This window comes from Mercenaria mercenaria, chromosome 4 (assembly GCF_021730395.1).
Source record: "Mercenaria mercenaria strain notata chromosome 4, MADL_Memer_1, whole genome shotgun sequence".
Lineage (NCBI taxonomy): Eukaryota > Metazoa > Mollusca > Bivalvia > Venerida > Veneridae > Mercenaria > Mercenaria mercenaria.
In genome coordinates, this window is record NC_069364.1 from 88,681,602 (window position 1) to 88,703,269 (window position 21,668).

Below are 21,668 nucleotides of genomic sequence, written 5' to 3' on the forward strand. Positions count from 1 at the left end.
AAAAAATGATAATTTCATATGAAACCAACTCTTACTTTAAAGAAGAGTAAACTATAGGCACGTATCTTATTTTGCTGGCCTAAATTAACTTTTTTTCTATATTACACACTGACTGTAAGGAGATTATCTTACTCTGATTAAATAATCCAACTTTGGCATTAAAGGTCAAACAATACATGAGCCATGCCATGAGAAAACCAACATAGTGGCTTTGCGACCAGCATGGATCCAGACCAGCCTGCGCATCTGCGCAGTCTGGTCAGGATTCATGCTGTTCACTAACAGTTTCTCAAATTCCAATAGGCTTTAAAAGCGAACAGCATGGAGCCTGACCAGACTGCGCGGATGCGCAGGCTGGGTTGGATCCATGCTGGTCGCAAACCCACTATGTTGGTTTTGTCATGGCACAGCTCACATGGATTTAAAGATTTTTGCTCTAGATCAGATTTTGTATTGTCTTGAAAATATAGGTCAGTTTCAGTTTATTCTGTGGGATTAAGCTTAGTTTATTTCAATTTGCCAATTCACAAGGTAGCTTTAGAGCTGCAATTTTGCTTGGTTGATACATTTTAAGGAAATAAACATTGCAACCCAACTTATTTTTAAGGCCTAACTTCTGCTAAAAGTAAAAATGTATATGTACACATACTTACATTAAACGACTTTATGTAATGAAAACAATCTGTCTCTTTTCTGATTCTTTCTTTTTATAAAAATAAATAAATGTGTGTCCAAAGGACACTATAGTGCCCATACTTACTGTCACTATACTGTGATATGTTAAGTGTTGACAATGCCCACTAAGTACACTTTTTTACACAACTGCTTCTTTGTTTGGTCCAGGTTAATAACCCACTTGAAATACCTGAGTTTGCACATGCAGAGGTATTTCATATTTGGTTACTAACCTGCGCACGTGCACAGGTATTTCATATTTGGTTACTAACCTGTGCACGTGCATGGGTATTTCATATTTGGTTACTAACCTGTGCACGTGCATTCATACCCTAGCTAGTGTTATGATACATGAAAACACCATTGAATGCGAAATCAAGTTTTATTTTATATAAATATTGACTATATTTACAAACTATAGGACAACACTGACCTGTGAGATTTGACCTCTTCAGGAAAAAAAACAAAACGTTTATTTATAAGATGAATTATTTTGATGCTGGTCAAATAAAAAGGCAACAAGTTGAGACGCTTCTACTTTGTTTGAAAACCTTATAATATATCATTTATAAACACTCTTCCGAAAATGTCAAATGTCACACTGAATCTAAATAGATAAATTCAAGCAGTGATCGTGAATTTATATTTTATAGTTTCATAAGAAGCCAATCTGTTTAAATTAATCATAATCACACCTTTTAATTATTGTAAATCTGTGATCCTCCTTTATACGGACATAAAACAGCCGAATAAAGTCTGCAGATGTTGTTACTATGCTGTGAGAGGAAAAACAAAAGTTCCACTTAATGTGACTTACATGACATATTCCACAATGCCAAAAAAGATATCAACCTTACAGACATAAATTATACAGTGATAAACAAGTTGCACAAGGCTTACAGTTTTTTAATCAGAACTTCTGTGAAAATGGATTTCTGAATTTGTAATGTTAAATACCTTTGACATTGTCAAAGATGTAGATGTACCCGAAGCAGAGACTGAGGAATCGATACGCTCAGATTGTAAACATTTTGAAACCAGTTTCTGTTCATCATTTGGCCTTTTGTAACCATAAACGGCAGTACTACGGTGTCCTGTTCGGGCCATTATTAATTGTTCTGGGACATTATCTTGAAACAGTCTTGTGGCCGTTGTTGCTTTTAAGGAGTTTATATTTTTTTTTATATTTATATTTATGGTAAAGTTATATGTATATTTATGTGAGCAGCAAAATCCGTGTCAATGCGCTCCACGTAAGCGCTCAAGGCCCTTCTCGCACACCATATAGTCCGGACTTCTTGAATGTGTAAAGGCATGTGCACAAAAATGACATATTTTGCCGACATGTGGTTAACTGTAGACGTGATTTTAGAAAAGTAATATATGGAAATAAAAACTTAGCGCTTAGCTCAAATACAGAGGTTTTCAGCTTTATTATGTATGTTTTAGCTTTTCGCATTTATGCTTGATGACATAGAATTCTTGTACCGAAAATTGTGACGCAAACATACTGACAACCTTTCCAACTTTAGACTTGTTATTGAAGTAAGAGTTTTTAATATTGTTACATTGGAATAAAATTTGTTTTTTACAGTTACTTTGAAATTCCTCAGAAATAATATCATGTTCCCCATCCACCCGATTCATACATTTCAAAATAGCTGACAGCCCTAAAAGTATGCATTAATTAGCTATACCAATTTACCTGTACGTATTCTGTGTCAGAAAGATTTTGTTGGCTTCATGCTCACCGAAAATGTCCAGAGCCTGTGATCCAAATCGTATTCTTTGAAAGACATGATAACATGTGCGTAGTTTTCCACAGTTGTGTAAGTCGGTTACTGACCTCGTAGTTCAATATTCCCGAATATGAAAAACCTGCGCACGTGAAAAACGGTAAACACCTTGAGCGCTATGCGCTCTCGGTTTTTACGTTTCTCACGTGCGCAGGTTTTTCATATTCAGGAATACCTCCTACTCGGTCAGTAACCATTACATAATACCTTCGGTTCGGGGTTGGAAAGGAGAGAGCATGGATAGTACAAAAAATCATCAAGAAACTGAGTATTTTTTCCCTCTTTTTTTGTGTTTGTGTGTGGGGAGTTGGGGGTGTGATATCCCATGCAACACAAACTTCACAAACTTATATAGGCTGTTTTATGCATAGTTTTGATAAAGTCAAAGGCTGAAACTTTGGTCTGGCTGAGAGAAATTCCAAACAAAACCCTATGTGAACAACTTCACATGCTGAATAATACTCCTACGTTTTTAGATACATACAACACAAATTGTTAGGTCTTTTATATATATTTTTGGCTGTCAAGGGCCATAACTCTGGTCTTCCTGAGTAACAGAACAGGACACGTACCATGTGCACAATTCCACATGCTGAATAACAATCCTATGAACAGTCATGACCCTTAAAGTCAAATACTTTTTGAGATATGCATGACACAAGTTCAAACAGACATACATCCTGACAGACAAAAATTTGGGGGCATAAAAATTAGTTTATCCTACCTGAGGTAGTTTTTATTTTCTAATTTTAACTAAGAGTGTGTAGTCATTCTCTCTTTCTGATACAATATCCTACTTTTAGATAAGAGCTATTAAAGAAAGTTTATTTCATACATATCTATGTCGAAATTAGTTCCCAGTTTATCCTATTTTAGGTATTAGCTATTAAGAATGTTTATTTCATACATATTTATTTCAAAATGAGTTCCCAGTTTATCCTACTTTAAAGTCAGAGTTGGTAAGAAAATTTTTAAAATTAAACCTAACTTAGCAGTCTCCTTTATTAAGCAGCCATTTTCCCTAAAGCAGGCTGTCAACAAACTTTCAAAACTGACTTTTCTTCTGTTCACAACTTGTCTTAACCTTTAGCCTGCTGGCTGCAAACGATTCTGCCTTAAATTGCAACCAGTGCAGACCAAGATCTGCCTGCACTTTCCTGCAGGCTGATCATGGTCTGCACTTTAAATTTTCAGTGAACACCCCTTCGAATAATAAATGGTACTGCCAAAATTGAACGATGGACCAGTCCATTACAGAAATTTAGCAGGGTAAAGGTTAAGCAACCAGATAGTGTCACTCCCCTTACATGTCTGACTGTATTTACAGTTTATAAAGCCTCTAAATACAAGGAGTTGCGTTTTTCAAAAGGCAAAATCATACCCCTGGGTGTTACATATGACCAAAGATGTTGTTTTTTGAGGTTTTATTTTTAAAGCTGATTCATCAGAAGATCATGTGAGGGTGAAGGTCATTTATATATAGGTCAATTTGTAGGTCTTGCCACAAAGATTGTCAAGTGCGAGTATGAACTATACCGTGTCAACAATGTGGGCTGTAGGCACTAACAGATAAACAGACAGTTCATTCACTGTATGCCCGGGGGCATAAAAACAACCAGCCCCAAAAATAAGACCAATTTTTGACTTTCAAAGGCAACTTTTAAAGCCATGTTTGACTAATATATTCTGGCACCCTTAATTGTACAATTTTGTCATATGAAACTCTAAATTCATCAACTAAAGATTAAAACATAATAAAATAAAACAATATTTATACAGTAGCAACTAAATCTATTAAATCAATTTTTTCTGCAACTAAAACATAGCATACAGGGCACTGTACTCAGACACTGGAAGACAACTGTCATACAGGTTGATCTGTTTTTCTACACACTGAACTTCAGAGTGATTCAAATAAAATTCACACATTTTATATCCATGTTAAAAAAAAGTTTTATGCACAAGTACTTAAATATAAATTCAGTTAAGCCACATTTCAAACCATAAAACTTTTTAGCAACATATTACACATATCATTTGGGGGTTAGCAATAACTGCAGTCAGTTAACCTAAACAGTGTACCAGTACTATACTGTTCTCCACAAGTATCTGCCAACTGCTCCAACACAGTATTTAATCAAACTGTCTCACAGAACAAAGGCCTCACCCGTGTATCGAACTCAAGGCACAACAATCCATATGTCTGTGCTCTCCCCATTGACCAATGAGCTGAGTGCTTTTTTTTTTGTCTGTTTTGGATTTAACACAGTTTTTCCACAGTATTTCAGTTATGTAACGGCAGACAGTTAACCTAACCAGTGTTCCTGGATTCTGTACCAGTACAAACCTGTTCTCCACAAGTAACTGCTAACTTCACCACGTGAACGTGGAGGATGAATGATTTCAGACACAATGTCCTTCATCGAGATTGAACTCATAACCCCGTGATCTGTAAATTTTGAACTCCAAATGTTAATATTTCATATAATATCCGAATTTCTCTAACTTGAACACAACATAAAAAATTAGCATTTTATTTCGATGAAAACATTTCTAAGCCAGACAAGAATCACTACCCAGCTATGTCACATCAAACATGCATTCTATTATATACATGTAACTTACGTGGTGGGCACACTTGAATCAGCACCTTCTAGTCTACTGCTTCTCCCTGCACTTTTGTTAGAAAATCATACATTGCACAATATAGTACCTTAAAGCCTTTCTTAAACAATTTCTTCAAATATGACTTCCCCAATTCATAACATACCTCAAGTCTTTGCCATACTTTGCATTTTTGTCATGCTTTATTTTCTCTACCCGTAGTACTGTAAAATCATTTAATTTCGTGGGCATGAAATTTTGTGGTTTTGATCAAAACAGCAATTTCGTGGGGATATGAATTCGTGGATTTCAACTTTTGAACATAAAATGAATGGGAATTTTACTTGTTTGTGTGGATTAAATTTCGTGGATTGACCACAAAAATTAGTCCCCCACGAATATTAATGATTTCACAGTAGTTGACAATAATTGCCATGTTTTATTTCAATTACTTTTCCCAAACAATGCAAGTAAGTGGGAATATTATCTACAATAATGAATTCAGGCAACTGAAGGTTCTAGGTGGAAGCGAATTCCGTGGGTGAGCCATTCTTTTAGACTGCATGAATTCTGTCATAATATTTTAAGCAATCATATCAAAAGAGTCCAGTTTTAGTATGTGTTGAATACCAACTTACTCTAGGGGTCAGATTTACGGTAGTACACTTAAAATGACAGTCTGGCAATTTCCAAACAATTACTTTTTCTTGTATGCTAGTCTTCAGTATTTGTCAGTTGTTACAAGCACATGGTTTACCAGCCCAAGAATACTAAATCTTAATATAGGAAATAGGTAAATGAACCAGATTCATATCCCCACAAACAGGTTTTTTTGGAAAAAACATGAAATTAATGCCTAAAAAATTCAGTTAAGTTGAGTTTACAGTAGCTGACCGAAAAGACCAAATACTAACAAGAAAATACATAGTTTTTTTCCAAACTTACATGAAGTTGTTTGGCTGGTATGGTACTGGATCAGGATTTATACTGAAATCTGTCCCTTCCTCCGCCTCCCGTCTGCTGTTGTTGTACATAGTACGCAGCTGTAATGTACAAATACATTGAAACAGTAACTGTTGTAGAAAGTATGCGGCTGTAAATTATAAAATAAGCTGTAAACAAAAATTACTGTACACTTAATATCTTACTAAACTGAAAAAGTAATTATTGTACCATAAAAGCAGCTGCAATATTGAAGTTCAATGAAACAGGAATTACTGCATACTTAATGCAACTGTTAAAGCAACTCTTAGCACACTGAAATAGTAATTGCTGTACTCTAAAAGCAGCTGTAATATCTAGGTACAATGAAATAGCAATTGTTGTACCATAAAAGCAGCTGTAATTTCTAAGTTTTGTTTGTTTGTTTTGGGTTTAACGCCATTTTTCAACAGTATTTCAGTCATGTAACGACGGGCAGTTAACCTAACCAGTGTTCCGGGATTCTGTACCAGTACAAACCTGTTCTCCGCAAGTAACTGCCAACTTCCCCACATGAATCAGAAGTGGAGGACTAATGATTTCAGACACAATGCCCTTATAAAATAGTCATGGAGAACACATACGCGCTGCCCGAAGATCGAACTCACGACCCCGTGATCCATAGACCGACACTCTACCTTCTGAGCTAAGTGGGCGGGTTGTAATTTCTAAGTACAATGTAACAGAAATTACTGCGCACTTAATGCTCCTGTAATATCTAATAAATACATTGAGACTTGCAGCAGCTGTAATATTTAGAATACAGCATGGTATCAAGGTTAGCCTTTTTCAAAAAAAGCTAGAATGCAGTTTACTTGATTCTTTTAATGGGTTGAAATGGAAACCGTGTTTTTCCTTTCCACTTATTGAACACTTCTTTTGTTCATTTGTTTCTTTTGGTGGCATTAATCACTTTGTGCTCATTTATTATAACAGCAGACTATGGAAGAAAATATCTGCTTTGAAAGACCAAATTTCTACTGGTCACTTTTCAATAAGTCAGTCACCTCTTTTATGTTTCTTTTTGTTTCATTGCCGACTTCGTATTTGTAATGAAAGGAGATTTGTTTGTTTTTGGTTTAATGCCATTTTTCAACAGGATTTCAGTCATGTAATGGCGGGCAGTTAACCTAACCAATGTTCCTGGATTCTGTACCAGTACAAACCTGTTCTCCACAAGTAACTGCCAACTTCCCCACATGAATCAGAGGTGGAAGACGAATGATTTCAGATTATCAAATCATCACGGAGAACATATACATCGCCCAGGGCTCGAACTCAAGACCCCGTGATCCGTAGATCTGCGCTCTCCCTATTGAGCTAAGAGGGTGGGCTAATGAAAGGAGAAGCTGGAAGCCAATGCACTTACCGTTTTACCTATCTTAATACCAGCTTGCTAAATTTCTAAAATGGACTTATTAGTCATTTAGACTGGCTACCAGTCTCTGAAGTTTCAATTTTTACATAATAATGACTTGGCACAATTATCTGAAGGACTTTGTTTACCTAGCCAAAATCTCTGTAAGAAAAAAACAAAGGTTGCAGTCTGAGCCGGAATATTTACTACATTCAACACTCAAGGGTTCAAAGCAATACTGCCTGACCAACTAAGATTAATAAACTAAAATGGCAAGACATAATTATATTACTCAATAAAAGATATAAATTCATTCCTTTTTCATTTCATTTTTTTTATAACTTTTTAGTATTAATTTTCATATTGTTTAAAAAATAAAACTGACAATGAGGAATTGAAAACATTAATAAGTATTATGTGACACTGACCAAAATCAAAATCTGTCAAATTTACTTACATTATCCGGCACCTCGGGTGATTTGAGGGCTTGTTTGCCCTCTAACACAAACTGAGTGATCGGTCCCTTAGTAAGGGGAGAGAACACCCGTGGGTACTCTCCATCATCCACGGTACCCATTGTGAAACTAACTTCACACTTCAATGTCCAGAGAGGATAGTGTCAGTAACTAGCTACATATCACAGAATTTCAGGAAAAATGCAGCCTGACTTTTTGTTAATTTTGACTTTATCAGTCTGTAAAATTTAACTTGCATATTTAAATTTAATCCTTAACAAAAATTTGGTTATATATTTTTTTGTAAGTCTTTTCAATAATGAAGTGTAGTAATTTTTTAACTTAAATATAAATTTGTACAATTTATATGAAATTTAGATATTGATGCCAAAATCTTACAAAATTAACATCACAAAAACTGAACTTCAGTTCAAATTTTGCTGTTGTTTTTAATCAGTTAATCAGTAGCATTTATACAAATAAATGCACTTCTTTTGAGATACATAGTAAAAATTATTACTCCTCGAATTTATATAAAATCAGCCTGCATTTTTACCTGAAATTACAATATTATTTCCTATGTTTCCCCATACTGCGCATACATCACAACTGACTGATAAGTCTTTATTGCACATTGTTTTATCACTGCATGCTAATTTTTCACACAAAATTTGTCAGTTGAGCATTTTTTCTTAGGACTTTACTGTCGCCAATATTTAAGAGACAAAACTATTCAAATCTCCCACATAGATTTGGAAGATTATTGAAAAAGGTAAACTTAGGCAATCAAACTTTCCTCTTAAATCTAACACAAAATCCTTTTGTTTAATATTTCTAAGTCGATTGGAATTCCGTTCTTTTTAATAACAGTCATTTGATCATGAACACAATCTAATAAAATTTCTTGTCTTGCTTAGTTTAATAAACAAACTTGCAAAATTACTTTGAACACAAAAAAATCAAGACTTAAGATGATGTCACTCAAAGAATGTATATTTCAGTTATTTCCTCTGATGAAAAATGAATTGCACGATTTTAACTAGAACATAATTAAATAGACCAATTAACTAAACTCAAAGACATAAAAATGTGCATAATTGGTAACTATGGGTCTGAATGGAGACTTTACTTTACATGAGGTATTGGGCATTCAAATTTGATTCAATAATCTTTTAAATTCTGCGTATCATATTACCGATAAAAGAATAACCGAGTTGTTCAATTTGATGAATATAGATAGCGGATAATGATTATACGGTTAATAATGAAGTAAACTAAATCCTTCGGGGGTTTTAAAATGTACACTTGACTTTTCCGATCTGTGCAAAATCAAGTAAATAGACAGATGTGTCATGATCAATTGATAAGCAAACTTAAAAGGATTTCGTCTATTACATTTTTGAGAGATCTAAGTTTCTTTGAAAATATTTTTTCTCCCTGGTAATTAGTGATAAAAAAACTTTTAAGAAGTTTTACAAGATAGCAAGAATGTCACCACATAAGATTTTTTATCATTTCATATAAACAATATTGATAAGACATGTTTTCCTGTTTTTGTAGTTTCCATTTGGTTACATACAATCTTCAACAGAGTGGTCTCCCCTTAATGTATAGAGATATCTACTGCAACAAATATTTTATGTTTATTTTTATTTCATGTCTTCAGTTGAGAGGGCTATTAAGGTATTAAAATTATCAAATTACTTTTTCCAAAGAAGTAAGGCAAATATAGATGATAAATGAAAGAAAACAACTTTAAATGAAAAAGTAAAATTTTACTGTATTTGTTTGTTATGTGATTTGTATCAACATGTGATGATTTATGATGGCAGTGACGCAAGGTATTTGCTGGAGTGAATTTGGGTTTGATGTACTTTGGTATGTCCACACTGATGTATTTCATATACTTTTACTGGGATTCATACTTCTTATTAACCATTATGGTAGTTCTGCATGTTTGGATCAATTTTTTTTCCACAGTGTAGAATTTGATTAAACTCTGATTTTTCAAAACTTCAGAATATACTTAGAAAATTCAGCAAATAAAAAAGATGAGGTCGTGTGCTTGATTTTTGCTAGACTGATTTGAAAAATTTGGACCTCGCGCAATTATTTATAACTGGAGTCTATGGGAAAATCATAACTTTCATTACATTTTCGCGAATATTAAGTTTTCTACAAAGTAGATTTTGATGAAATTTCTCACAGTTGTAAATAAACATATAGCCTACAGTGTGTTGAAATAAAATGTGTAGGTCAGTGTGCTTATTTTTGAGATATCTGACCATGATTATAGTGAACCACACATTTCACGCTAATTTCTAGACATGATTTTGAAGTATTTAACGTGTCAGATGTTTTAATATCATATTTTAACTTTAGAAAGATAGAAACAGTGTCACTGTGATACATTTAGTCATAGGTTTCCATTAATTCATAAAATGATTTGCATTTCTGTATGCCGAATCCAGGATTTATCCTACGTTTTTCGGATAAATGACATTACGCCATCACTTCCGGTATATCAAACCTGCAGAACTACCTTAATATGTTTTTCTCTATTTTACATTTTTAACTGATCCAGTATGGCGTACGTTTGACGTTATAAATCTCTGATATAACTAAATCTGCCACAAACAGCCGTAGTTGGAACATAGCATATTCTAATGTCACGGCACCGTGCACTCTTTCCACTTTTAATTAAATAGATATGAACCTAGGCTTGACATGTTTTTCGTTTGAGAGTGAAATACATTGATTGTGTTTAAAGTATAAATGAAGGCCTTTAGCCTCAACAAATTTTTTTTTAAAATGTGCATGTATTTCATACCAAATGGAAGTGTACAAGACTGTATTTCATTAATTTTCTTTATTAGTTTGTTTATCGAAAAGAGTGAAAAACAAAAAGTTGCGTTCAATAAACGCTTGATGCCTCCGGTGGCATCCTTGTCGATACAAAGCAACCTAAGTCCAAAAAGAGGTCAAGTTCAAGGTCAAACTGAGGTCAGGTGATGTCTGAAGATGAGGAATTGTCACAGGTTACATCTGCATTAGTATCAAGTCATTCTAGTAAGGGGTATTGATGCTAGATGAAATGGTCCCATTTGGTTAACCTCGTACGGAAGGACGGACGAACAAACGAATGGACGGACAGGACAATCACTATATGCCTCCTGCATCAGTAGATGCCGATGGCATAAAAATTACAGCTGCAACATTGAACTCTTACCCTTTTTAACATGAGATGTTTATACGCTCTCTCCTCCCTCTCCCTCGATGAAGGAATAAAATCCGTTGCTATTGTCTTAGACCTTTCCATTTCAAATTTATCCATTTTATCCAACTTTATTACTACACCTGGGTATTTTAGTTCAAAATAACTCATTACCTAGTCCATATCATTCCATTAGAGAGATAAGTTTCCCAAAATATAAATAATATAACAGCAACGTAAACATATGCTCATTATTATTCAAAACATAATTTCCTTTCCATGAATAAATCAATTGCACAAGAGAAATATTAAATCCGCCTTGAAGAACCTCATGTTTATATAGGAAAGTATATCTTTTTAATTTCAACTTTTGTCTTTACTGATATTCAAGATGACATAAATCTATTAAATTGTCTTAAAATTTGTTTTTGCATTTTTTTTTTCTGTAACAAATAGAAATATCATTTACAAATATGCAACAGTAAATCAAATTGAATCATTTTGTGTCTCTGATCGAATGATGATATATCAAACAATGATGACTACGGACAAAATATAGATTAACTGGAAATGTGTACACCGGTAATAACCAAGGCACAACTTTCCAAAATTTCTTTCCTCTCCTGAAGCATTAAACAAGCTCCCTTATACCAGGCCTAACTATATATTTCCACTGTTATATTCAGTTATACCCTAGTATTACATCAAAATTGATAATATTACAATTTCTAGTACTAAAAGTACAAAATTCTTAGCTTTTTATAGTGCTTGCACTTTTCATGTATCTGTCTAACAAACAATGAATTAAGCAAAATTTATATGTAACACATTAATTCCAATCACAAAAACATAAATATCTTGAAGATATACTTCTGATAATAGCCCTTTTCCAAACTGTTACATTCCAGTTTATAATATTACCCTGCTCTTTTCTACTAAGCTGTCAATATTTTATTTTCAACAAAGAGTCTTGCATTGAAAATAAACCATATATATTAGACTCTCTTTACATTTTCAATTATACTCGTTACAAAAGAATAGACTTTCAATGAACCTTTTGGTATATCAGTAACAAAAACAAATTACATATAATGCACCGAAAGAATTTTGTATAAATGCTACTTCTTTCATAAAATCAGCTGTGTATTTAAACAATTAATTAAGTTCAAATTGGCCTTGTTAATGGGCTGAAGACAGCAATTATGAAGGCTGAAAACAGTTGTATTGGCACTAAGGAAGGCCATTATGAAGGCTACATGTAAGGGCAGTTGTATTGGCAGTAGCAAGGCCATTATGAAAGCTGAAGACAGTTGTATTGGCATTAGCAAGGCCATAATGAAAGCTAAAACTGCTGTATTGGCATTAGCAAGGCCATTATGAAGGCTGAGGACAGTTGTATTGGCATTAGCAAGGCTATTATGAAAGCTGAACTGTTGAATTGCATTAGCAAGGCCACTATGAAGGCTGAAGACTGTTGTATTGGCATTTGGAAGGCCATTATGAAAGCTGAAGACAGTTGTATTGGCATTAGCAAGACCATTATGAAAGCTGAAGACTGTTGTATTGGCATTAGCAAGGCCATTATGAAAGCTGAAGTCAGTTGTACTGGCATTAGCAAGGCCATTATGAAAGCTGAAGACTGTTGTATTGGCATTAGCAAGGCCATTATGAAAGCTAAAGTCAGTTGTATTGGCAGTAGCAAGGCCATTATGAAAGCTGAAGTCAGTTGTATTGGCAGTAGCAAGGCCATTATGAAAGCTGAAGACAGTTGTATTGGCATTAGCAAGGCCATTATGAAAGCAGAAGTCAGTTGTATTGGCATTAGCAAAGCCATTATGAAGGCTCAGGACAGTTGCATTGATTTAAACAATATTTTATTCAGTATAATTACAGTTGTTACAATAATACATATAGCAACATTAAGGATTGAGTAGGAAGCTATATTAGCTTTTTTAAAAACTCTCTCCCTTGACAGATGCATTGGCACTAACAACACCATTACAGAGGCTGAGGACACTTGTACTGGCATTAGCAAGGCCATTATGAAGGCTAAGGACAGTTGTATTTGCATTAGCAAGGCCATTATGAAAGCTGAAGACAGTTGTATTGGCATTAGCAAGACCATTATGAAAGCTGAAGACTGTTGTATTGGCATTAGCAAAGCCATTATGGAGATTGAGGACAGTTGTATTGGCATTAGCAATGCCATTATGAAGGCCGAGGGCAGTTGTATTGGCACCAGCAAAGCCATTATAAAGGCTAAGGGCAATTGTATTGGCATTAGCAAGGTCATCATGAAGGCTGAGGGCAGTTGTACTGGCATATGCAAGGCCATTATGAAAGCTGAGAACAGTTGTATTGGCACTAACAAGGCTATCATGAAGGCTGGAGCAGTTGTATTGGCACTAGCAAGGCCATAATGGAGGCTGAGGACAGTTGTATTGGCATTAGCAAGGTCATTATGGAGGCTGAGGACAGTTGTATTTGCATTAGCAAGGCCATTATGAAAGCTGAGGACAGTATTGGCACTAGCAAAGCCATCATTAAGGCTGAGGACAGTTGTATTGACACTAAGAATGCCATTATGGAAGCTGACAGCAGTCCTATCGGCACCAATAAAGCCATAATTAAGGCTGAAGACAGTTGTACTGGCACTAGCAATGCCGTTATGAAAGCTGAGGACAGTTGTACTGGCATTAGCAAGGCTATTATGAAAGCAAGGACAGTTGTATTGGCACTAACAATGCCATTATGAAAGTTGGACAGTCCTATTGGCACCAGTAAAGCCATAATGGAGGCTGAAGACAGTTGTACTGGCACTAACAACGCCATTATGAAGGCTGAGGGCAGTCGTATTGGCACCAGCAAAGCCATTATAAAGGCTGAAAACAAGTGCACTGATACTAGCAAGGCCATTATGAAGGCTGAGGGCAGTTGTATTGGCATTAGCAAAGCCATTATGAAAGCTGGACAGTCCTATTGGCAGTAAAGCCATAATGGAGGCTGAGGACAGTTGAACTGGCACTAGCAAGGTCATTATGAAGGCTGAGGACAGTTGTATTGGCATTAGCAAGGCTATTATGAAAGCTAAAGACAGTTGTACTGCCACTAACAATGCCATTATGAAAGCTGAGGATAGTTGTACTGGCACCAGCAAAGCCATGATGAAGGCTAAGGACAGTTGTATTGGCATTAGCAAGGCCATTATGGAAGCTAAGGACAGTTGTACTGGCACTAACAATGCAATTATGAAAGCTGAGGATAGTCCTACTGGCACCAGCAAAGCCATAATGAAGGCTAAGGACAGTTGTATTGGTACTAACAAGGGCATTATGAAGGCTGAGGACAGTCGTTCTGGCACAAACATGGCCATTATGAAGGCTGAGGACAGTCGTTCTGGCACAAGCAAGGCTATGATGAAGGCTGAGGGCAGTTGTATTGGCATCAGCAAGGCCATTATGAAAGCTAAAGACAATTGTATTGCCACTAACAACGCCATTATGAAAGCTGAGGATAGTTGTACTGGCACCAGCAAAGCCATAATGAAGGCTAAGGACAGTTGTATTGGTACTAACAAGGGCATTATGAAGGCTGAGGACAGTCGTTCTGGCACAAACAAGGCCATTATGAAGGCTGAGGACAGTCATTCTGGCACAAGCAAGGCCATTATGAAAGGCTGAGGGCAGTTGTATTGGCATTAGCAAGGCCATTATGAAAGCTGAGGACTATTGTATTGGCACTAGCAAGGCCATTATGAAGGTTGAAGACAGTAGTATTGGCACATAGCAATGCCATTATGAAGGTTGAGGACAGTAGTATTGGCACTAGCAATGCCATTATGAAGGCTGAGAATAGTTGTATTGACACTAGCAAGTCCATTATGAGGACTGAGGGCAGTTGTATTGGCACAAGCAAGGCCATTATGAAAGCTGAGGGCAGCTTTACTGGCACTAGCATGGCCATTTTCAAAAATAAGGACAATTGTATTAGCACGCTGATCAAAAATTATGAACTTAATGATTTGAAAAAGAAGTTTCATATTTCCTAAGTACCAACATGAGTCATGTGTCTAACACATTGGTCCAATTCTAATCAAGTCATCTGCTGTATTTCTTCTAAAGCTACAGTCACACATACGGATATGTCCATGTGTTGAGGTACGGTGCGGATAGGATTAGTCTGTGGGTGTATAACTACGGAGCAGTACGTCTTAGTACGAGAAAAATGGTGAGAAACAGGAAACAAACAAAACAATACAGGACGCGAATAAGTACGGATAGGTACGAGGTGCTACGTTGAATTACGTTTTACTGTGCCTTGCAACTTGCCCAGCCCACGGACGGGTCTGCGGTAAACTATGTTGAACTATGCTTAAGTACGAGCAGCCTCAGATAACTACGTTCAGCTGCGGCGAGGTACGTAACAGCACGGATAACTACGTTTAAGTATGTTTAACTACGCATGAATAAGTTTCAGCCAAGTTGGACTAAAGTCACGCTCAAATGGCTATGGTTCGCTCAAACTTTTGTGCATGTTCAAAAGTTGGAGAAACTTGCAAGTTTGGAATAAGTTTTGAATACGTTTTGACCACGTTTTGGTACGGATTAATACGAATGACTACTCTGAGGTACGGATCGATACGGGTTACTACGTTTCTGTCCGTAGCTTGATGTAGCTATCCGCGCCGTATGTGTGACTGGGGTATAAAGTCGATCCTTTTACCTGCATTCATTTTTTGGTTACTGAAACTGCAATTACAAAAGAATTAAAAAAAAAAAAAAAAATCCTGCAAAGTTTTCTCAAAACTTAATTTCATGTCATCTGCAAGTGCATCCTAAAGTAATATCTGTGAAGGTCAGAAGCTGTGTTTTTTTTTTTTGGTTGTTGTTCTTTTACCAAAAGCAAAAACATTTTTTTTTTAAATGGTGTCTCAAAAAAAAAAATTAGAAAATATTTTTAAAAATCATGGATTCATTAAATGGGTGAATTTGTTATTCAGTCAAAGTAATATAATTTTCTAGTTTGTTTTTTTTTGTTATGACTCGGCCTAGATAGGGCCTAGTTTAGGCAAGTGATTCACATACTTAGGGCATTTGAAAAAAATTACATCTAATCATTTTATAGCTAATCAGCAATGTTGGCTAACATTCCCACATATTTTCAAGGATGCAGCGAGAAACAAAAAATGCCAAGACAACCCCTTGACAGAGGTCCTTAAACACTGAATTGTTCTCTTTTGCCAAAAAAAAAGGCTATTAAGGTAACTGCCATTGCAGTTTTCACCATACTATTTAGGTACAATTCCCAACTTCATTAATAACTTTGCAAACAGTGAAAGTGACACCAAAACACCAACCAAGTATATCAGTAAGAATAACATAGTCAGTGCAAACAAACTTTACAAACATTTGCAAAGTAATCAATTTTTAAAAACGTGAAAGTAAATCCAGGCTCAGTAAAAAACAAACTGTATTGTTAGAGAGAGAGAGTACCTTGAAAGATGGCGAGACACCAAAGTCTGGTAAACGTAAATTCTGTAATGACAAGAGACCCAAATATAGAGGATGACATTGTCAGGAATTTAAACTGTTTGTTTCCACTCAGACTCTTCAGAATTGGAAACATGGCTGTATCACTTACTGAGATTGCAAACCAGTCTCCAAACTCCAGCATCTGATTGGTTTATGCCGAGCTCAGTTTTGAAATTGACCAATGGCAATGCTGCATTTTGAGACTGGTTTCCAATTTCAATTTTATAACCTTGATATTGTTTGTTGTTATTTATTCACTTATTAGAGGACTGCCTACATCTAAATATCAAGGGGAATAACTGTAATGGTAAACAAGAGCTGTCTGTAAGACATCCAGTGCCCGACTATTCGATTCGTTGTCACTGAAGCAGAAATATTAATCTAATGTTAAAATATCAATAGGGTTTCAACCAAAACTTTAACCAGAAGATTTCTAAGTCTGAAAGGGGCATAATTTGCCCAAAATACAAAACAAAGTTATGAGACTTGATGCAATCTACCAGTTTTGTAACCCCAAAGACACATGTAAAGTTTCAATTTTAATATCTGCATTTGTTTTGCAGATGCAAAACTTTAACCAGAATATTTTAAGTCCAAAAGGGGGCATAGTTTGCCCAAAACACATGTCAGAGTTATGGGACTTGACCAAGTGAGGTTGGTAATTGACATAGAAAAAAAAAAAAAGTTTCAAAGCTATATGCTTTAAAATGATAGCCATATGTACTTGCACGCAAAACTTTCACCAGGATTTTCTAAGTCCAAAAGGGGGCATAATTTGGCCAAGTTGCATGTCAGTTATGTGATTTGATGCTTTCACCTTGTTTCATAACCCCGTAGACACATGTGAAGTTTCAATTCGATATCTGGATCAGTTTTGGAGATGGAAACTTGCAAGTAAAACTTTAATAAGAATTTTCTAAGTCCAAAAGGGGGCATAATTTGCCAAAACACATGTTAGAGTTACGGGACTTGACCCAGTGAGGTTGGTAATTGACCCGACGCCAGGGTGAGTAGAATAGCTAGACTATTCTTCGAATGGTCAAGCTGAAAACAATGACAGGTGGGTCTCTCATTCTTGCACCAAAACAATTGAAAGAAGTGGTGCATAATAATTACTGCGAATGAAGGAAGAAAACTCAAATTATACAAATCTGTGTCTGTAGTTAGTTTGCTTTATAATACTCATCATATCTTTATTTCTGTTGGCATACAAATACCTGATTTCAGCAAAAAACTTAATATTACCTCTGGAAGATAGTAATGGGATTTCTTTTGTGATTTGAAGTGACTATGAAATCCATAAAAAAACTAATACCATGTAAAAATATATGATTTTACAATAATGTTGAACCTTCTATGGTTAAAGTGTTTACATTATTCAAAAATCAAATACACCATAGATGTCAATTCAATCCTATTAAAACGTTTTATAATTATCAATAAATATTGTGATGTACTATTAATTCAGAGTTCAAAAAGGAAAATAAATCGGGTGTAAAAGAGATAGAAGAAATAAGAACTGTACATATTCTTATTAAAATATATTGATTTTTACTAAGGCCTTTACCACCTTTATAATCTTTAGATAACCTGCTCTCAATCTGCAATTGATTTACCAGTAGGCAAAAGCAAATAAATTCTTGTGGTAGCGTGCATGTGCACGCGATTTCAGAAAAGCACTGTAAACTTTCAACTTTTCCATAAAATTTGTTATTATTACTTGTTCCCGTATATCAGGTTTCAGCCAATGTGGTTTATATAAGAACTTTGCTATATATATCAGCCAGAAAATGCTGAAATCACTAACAAAGAATACACAAATGTAAATATCCAATTCTGATTGTATGTCCACTTAGTCTTCTTTTATTAATGACACATCAAATTTTTTTAATTAAAGCACATTTTGAACACATCTTTGAAGTGAAAACAAAAACCAGCAACTAAACAAATTGTAACATGCAATAAGCAATTTTATTGTATAAAACTTCATGGTTTCTGTCAAAAAAGGTATTTTGAAGGGTATAAAAGGGTATTAACTGTATAAAAATTCCATTTCTTCTCTGGGCTTTAGTTTCTTGAGCTGAATTAATCCCCAGAAATGATTTCACAGTATGTGTTTGAGCAGGGAATATTTTTGTATCTTGTTATGGTTTTATTTAAATGATGGGGTATATTTCACAGTAAAAGGAATATTGGGAAAAATGTCTTATTTAAAGCAACAGACAATCAAGACTGTTGATCTATTCAATCTAAGAAATTTTTTGATTAGGATAAAATGAAAAAAAATGTGAAAAAAATGTACACTTCCACATGATTTAGCCCTTACTGTAGATGTCAAAAGAAAGTAGCATTAAGCCATTAAAAGGAAAAGCCTAGTACACAAGCAAAATCCTTTAATATACAGTAACGAAATCAATGCAATGATAACAAAGTTTGCTTTTCCCCATTGATGGTTTTAAGTCTACCCATTCAAATCCACTTAGGAAGCATAAAATGGGCATAAATAACTTCTACATACAGTTTCCCATACTTTAAATATACCAAAAATCTTTTATCTTTCATGGTATTTAAATGGTAAATTTTCCTCGCCAAATTTATTCTTTTGACAGTTCTGCTTGTATGTACTGCATTTGCAAATATAAGATTTACTTTTAACATACATTTATTATTGATTAGAAGTAAATTTCTTACATATTTAATCAAGTATACCTGGTTTCTTTGTTATATAATATGATGGAAGTTGTAGCTTAGTTTCACATACAGCTGAAACTCCTATCTCAAATTCGCTTATCTCAAAATTACAGTTATATTGAGGACATTTTCAAGTCCTGTCCCTAAAATGTGCACAAAATATCATTTTTATGTTCAATTTCGGTTATCTCAAAGTAAAATGCTTGATCTCTTGGAATTCGAGATACCCAGTTCCAAGTGTACGTACTTTAACTAATGGCAGTGTAATCATATGTTCCAGGTAAAAATGGGTTTGAGCAGGAAATTGCTTGAAGTTTCATTTCACTTCTTGTGATTTCTGACTGTAAATTAATTTTTCATGTTTTTGGTAATTGTTCTACTTTTAGAATACCAAAAGTACACAGATTCGTAGAACACAACTATAAAAGCCTCTCAAATAAATAACAAGAAGTATTGGATAGTGCTGCAAGAATGTTAAAAGGAGCTAATGTGAAATTATTACTATTTGTGGGAGACTTAAGTTTTTGAGACCCTGAAGTTGACCCAGTATGAAATTGAATAACAATGGACAAAACTGGTCACAGAAATATTTAAAATGTGAAATCTGCAAACTTGTGTCTCCGCCACAAATAAAAGAGCCTTTTTTGCCTGAAACATGGAATATTATAGCAATAAAATAAAATGATTTCAATGAATTTGGACATACACTCGTTTATAGATAACATGTAAAGCTCACCTTTGGGTTGATTTTAGGTGGCGAAATACTGACTGGGGAGAGCTCAATTCCACTATCAGCTGGGCTATCCCACTTTCTCAAGGACATGGGTGTCTCCATCGCATGAGGTCTAGACGGATCGTGCACTCGTTTGAACAGCGGAGAGTCTTCATTTCTAGGCGAATCAATGTTGGTAACTGCCCCCAGACGACTTGCTCTCAACGGTCCATCTGTTTGAAACTCCTTCACAGGGCTTGACACGTTCGACTTAACTGGTGTTGTAGTTGCATTAGAAGCTTTCGATTCAACTGGACTCCTTGTTTTTCGAAACATTTTCTTTGCCCCAACATTTTCGCTAGAATTTCGTTTAACATTATTTCCATTAAAAGTGATATTTGTTGAACTAATAATCTCCATCATTTTCTACTGAATAAATATTTTAACTTGTAAACGTTAAAATTTTTATTTAATTTCAAATAACACTGAGTATGTCTGGAAACTCAAACCCAAATCCAAAATGTCCTAACAGTTCCATCTTAAGTCAACAGTTAATCTTACGTCCAGTTAATAAGTAACTGTAGACTACTCATATTTTATTTTGTTTTCTTAAACCACATGGTTTCCGTTCTTCAGAAAAAGGTATTAAAAATTCTCTGGCATAGCATACTAATCCATTAATCCATCTTTAATTTCTTTAACTTATCCAGTCAAATCACCCCTTTCACTTTATATCTGCCTTATATATTTGTACATGTTTCTTACATTAATCCCATTACCATATCGATAAAGAAGAAAACGAATTCAGATTACTACTGGTATATAGTATGGTGGGACTTTGAAACTGCCAAGTGTCATGAACCCATCGACCATCTTTTCGAAACATATGATACCTGAATTAAGAATAACAAGGTACTTGAAAGTTATTGAATAAATTTTTGCTGTTCAATAAAATTAACTGATAACATGGTGAGATTGATTTAAAGGTGAAGTGTAGATAAGATAATATTCTCAATGCTTTAATTTTCACTAATATTTGCAAATAGAATTACTCATGATTTCAAAACCATTGTATTTTGTTGATGGTTTGATTTTTTGTTTATATTTATATTTAAAACATAGTAACTTACAATTTTAAAATGGTTGTATTATTCTAGTTGGTTGAATGTTCACCAATAATAATTAGTGCAGAACAATTTCTAATAAAGACCTGTTCGGCAGTCTGACAGTAAAATGAATTTATGTCTCAATAAGAGACCTCTACTTACATACAGAAGATATGTCTATCAACAAGCTTTCGAAAAAAATTAACATGAAAATAATTCCAAGTATAACAACTTGGTGACCTTGACCTTGGGTATAATGGAACCAACCCCTTCACATACTTTGTTTGTATGCTGGACAATGTTTAGGTGAACTTACAGTAAGATATAAGCAATAGTAACAAAGATATGACAGAAAAACAAAGGTTGCCGAAAAACGTCAACCTTAAAAATAACCTAAGTATAACACCTTGGTGACCTTGACCTTGGGTATAATGGGCCCAGCCCCTGCACATACTTTGTTTGCATGCAGAACAATGTTAGTGTGAAGTTACAGTAAGATATAAGCAATAGTAACAAAGAACAAGAGGGCCATGACGGCCCTGTATC

General features: G+C 34.8%; 1 protein-coding gene across 17 annotated transcripts in view; it reads right to left on the reverse strand.

Moving 5' to 3' along the window:
* Nucleotides 1-20,924, reverse strand: part of LOC123552387 (uncharacterized) — an 84,812-nt gene extending 63,888 nt beyond the window's left edge. For 3 of the 17 annotated variants that reach the window (XM_053541896.1, XM_053541886.1, XM_053541888.1), the window contains exons 1-3: nt 20,041-20,918; nt 6,021-6,118; nt 5,097-5,147 (exon numbers count right to left, since the gene is read on the reverse strand). In XM_053541896.1, the coding sequence (XP_053397871.1) occupies nt 5,097-5,147; nt 6,021-6,118; nt 20,041-20,439 (548 nt within the window). In that variant the 5' untranslated portion in view covers nt 20,440-20,918. Of the gene's footprint in view, nt 1-5,096; nt 5,148-6,020; nt 6,119-7,870; nt 8,108-8,424; nt 8,996-11,097; nt 11,978-20,040 lie in introns of those variants that run through there. The other 14 variants (XM_053541899.1, XM_053541889.1, XM_053541894.1 and 11 more) reach the window with 13 other exon arrangements.
* Between the last annotated feature and the right edge of the window lie 744 nt (nt 20,925-21,668).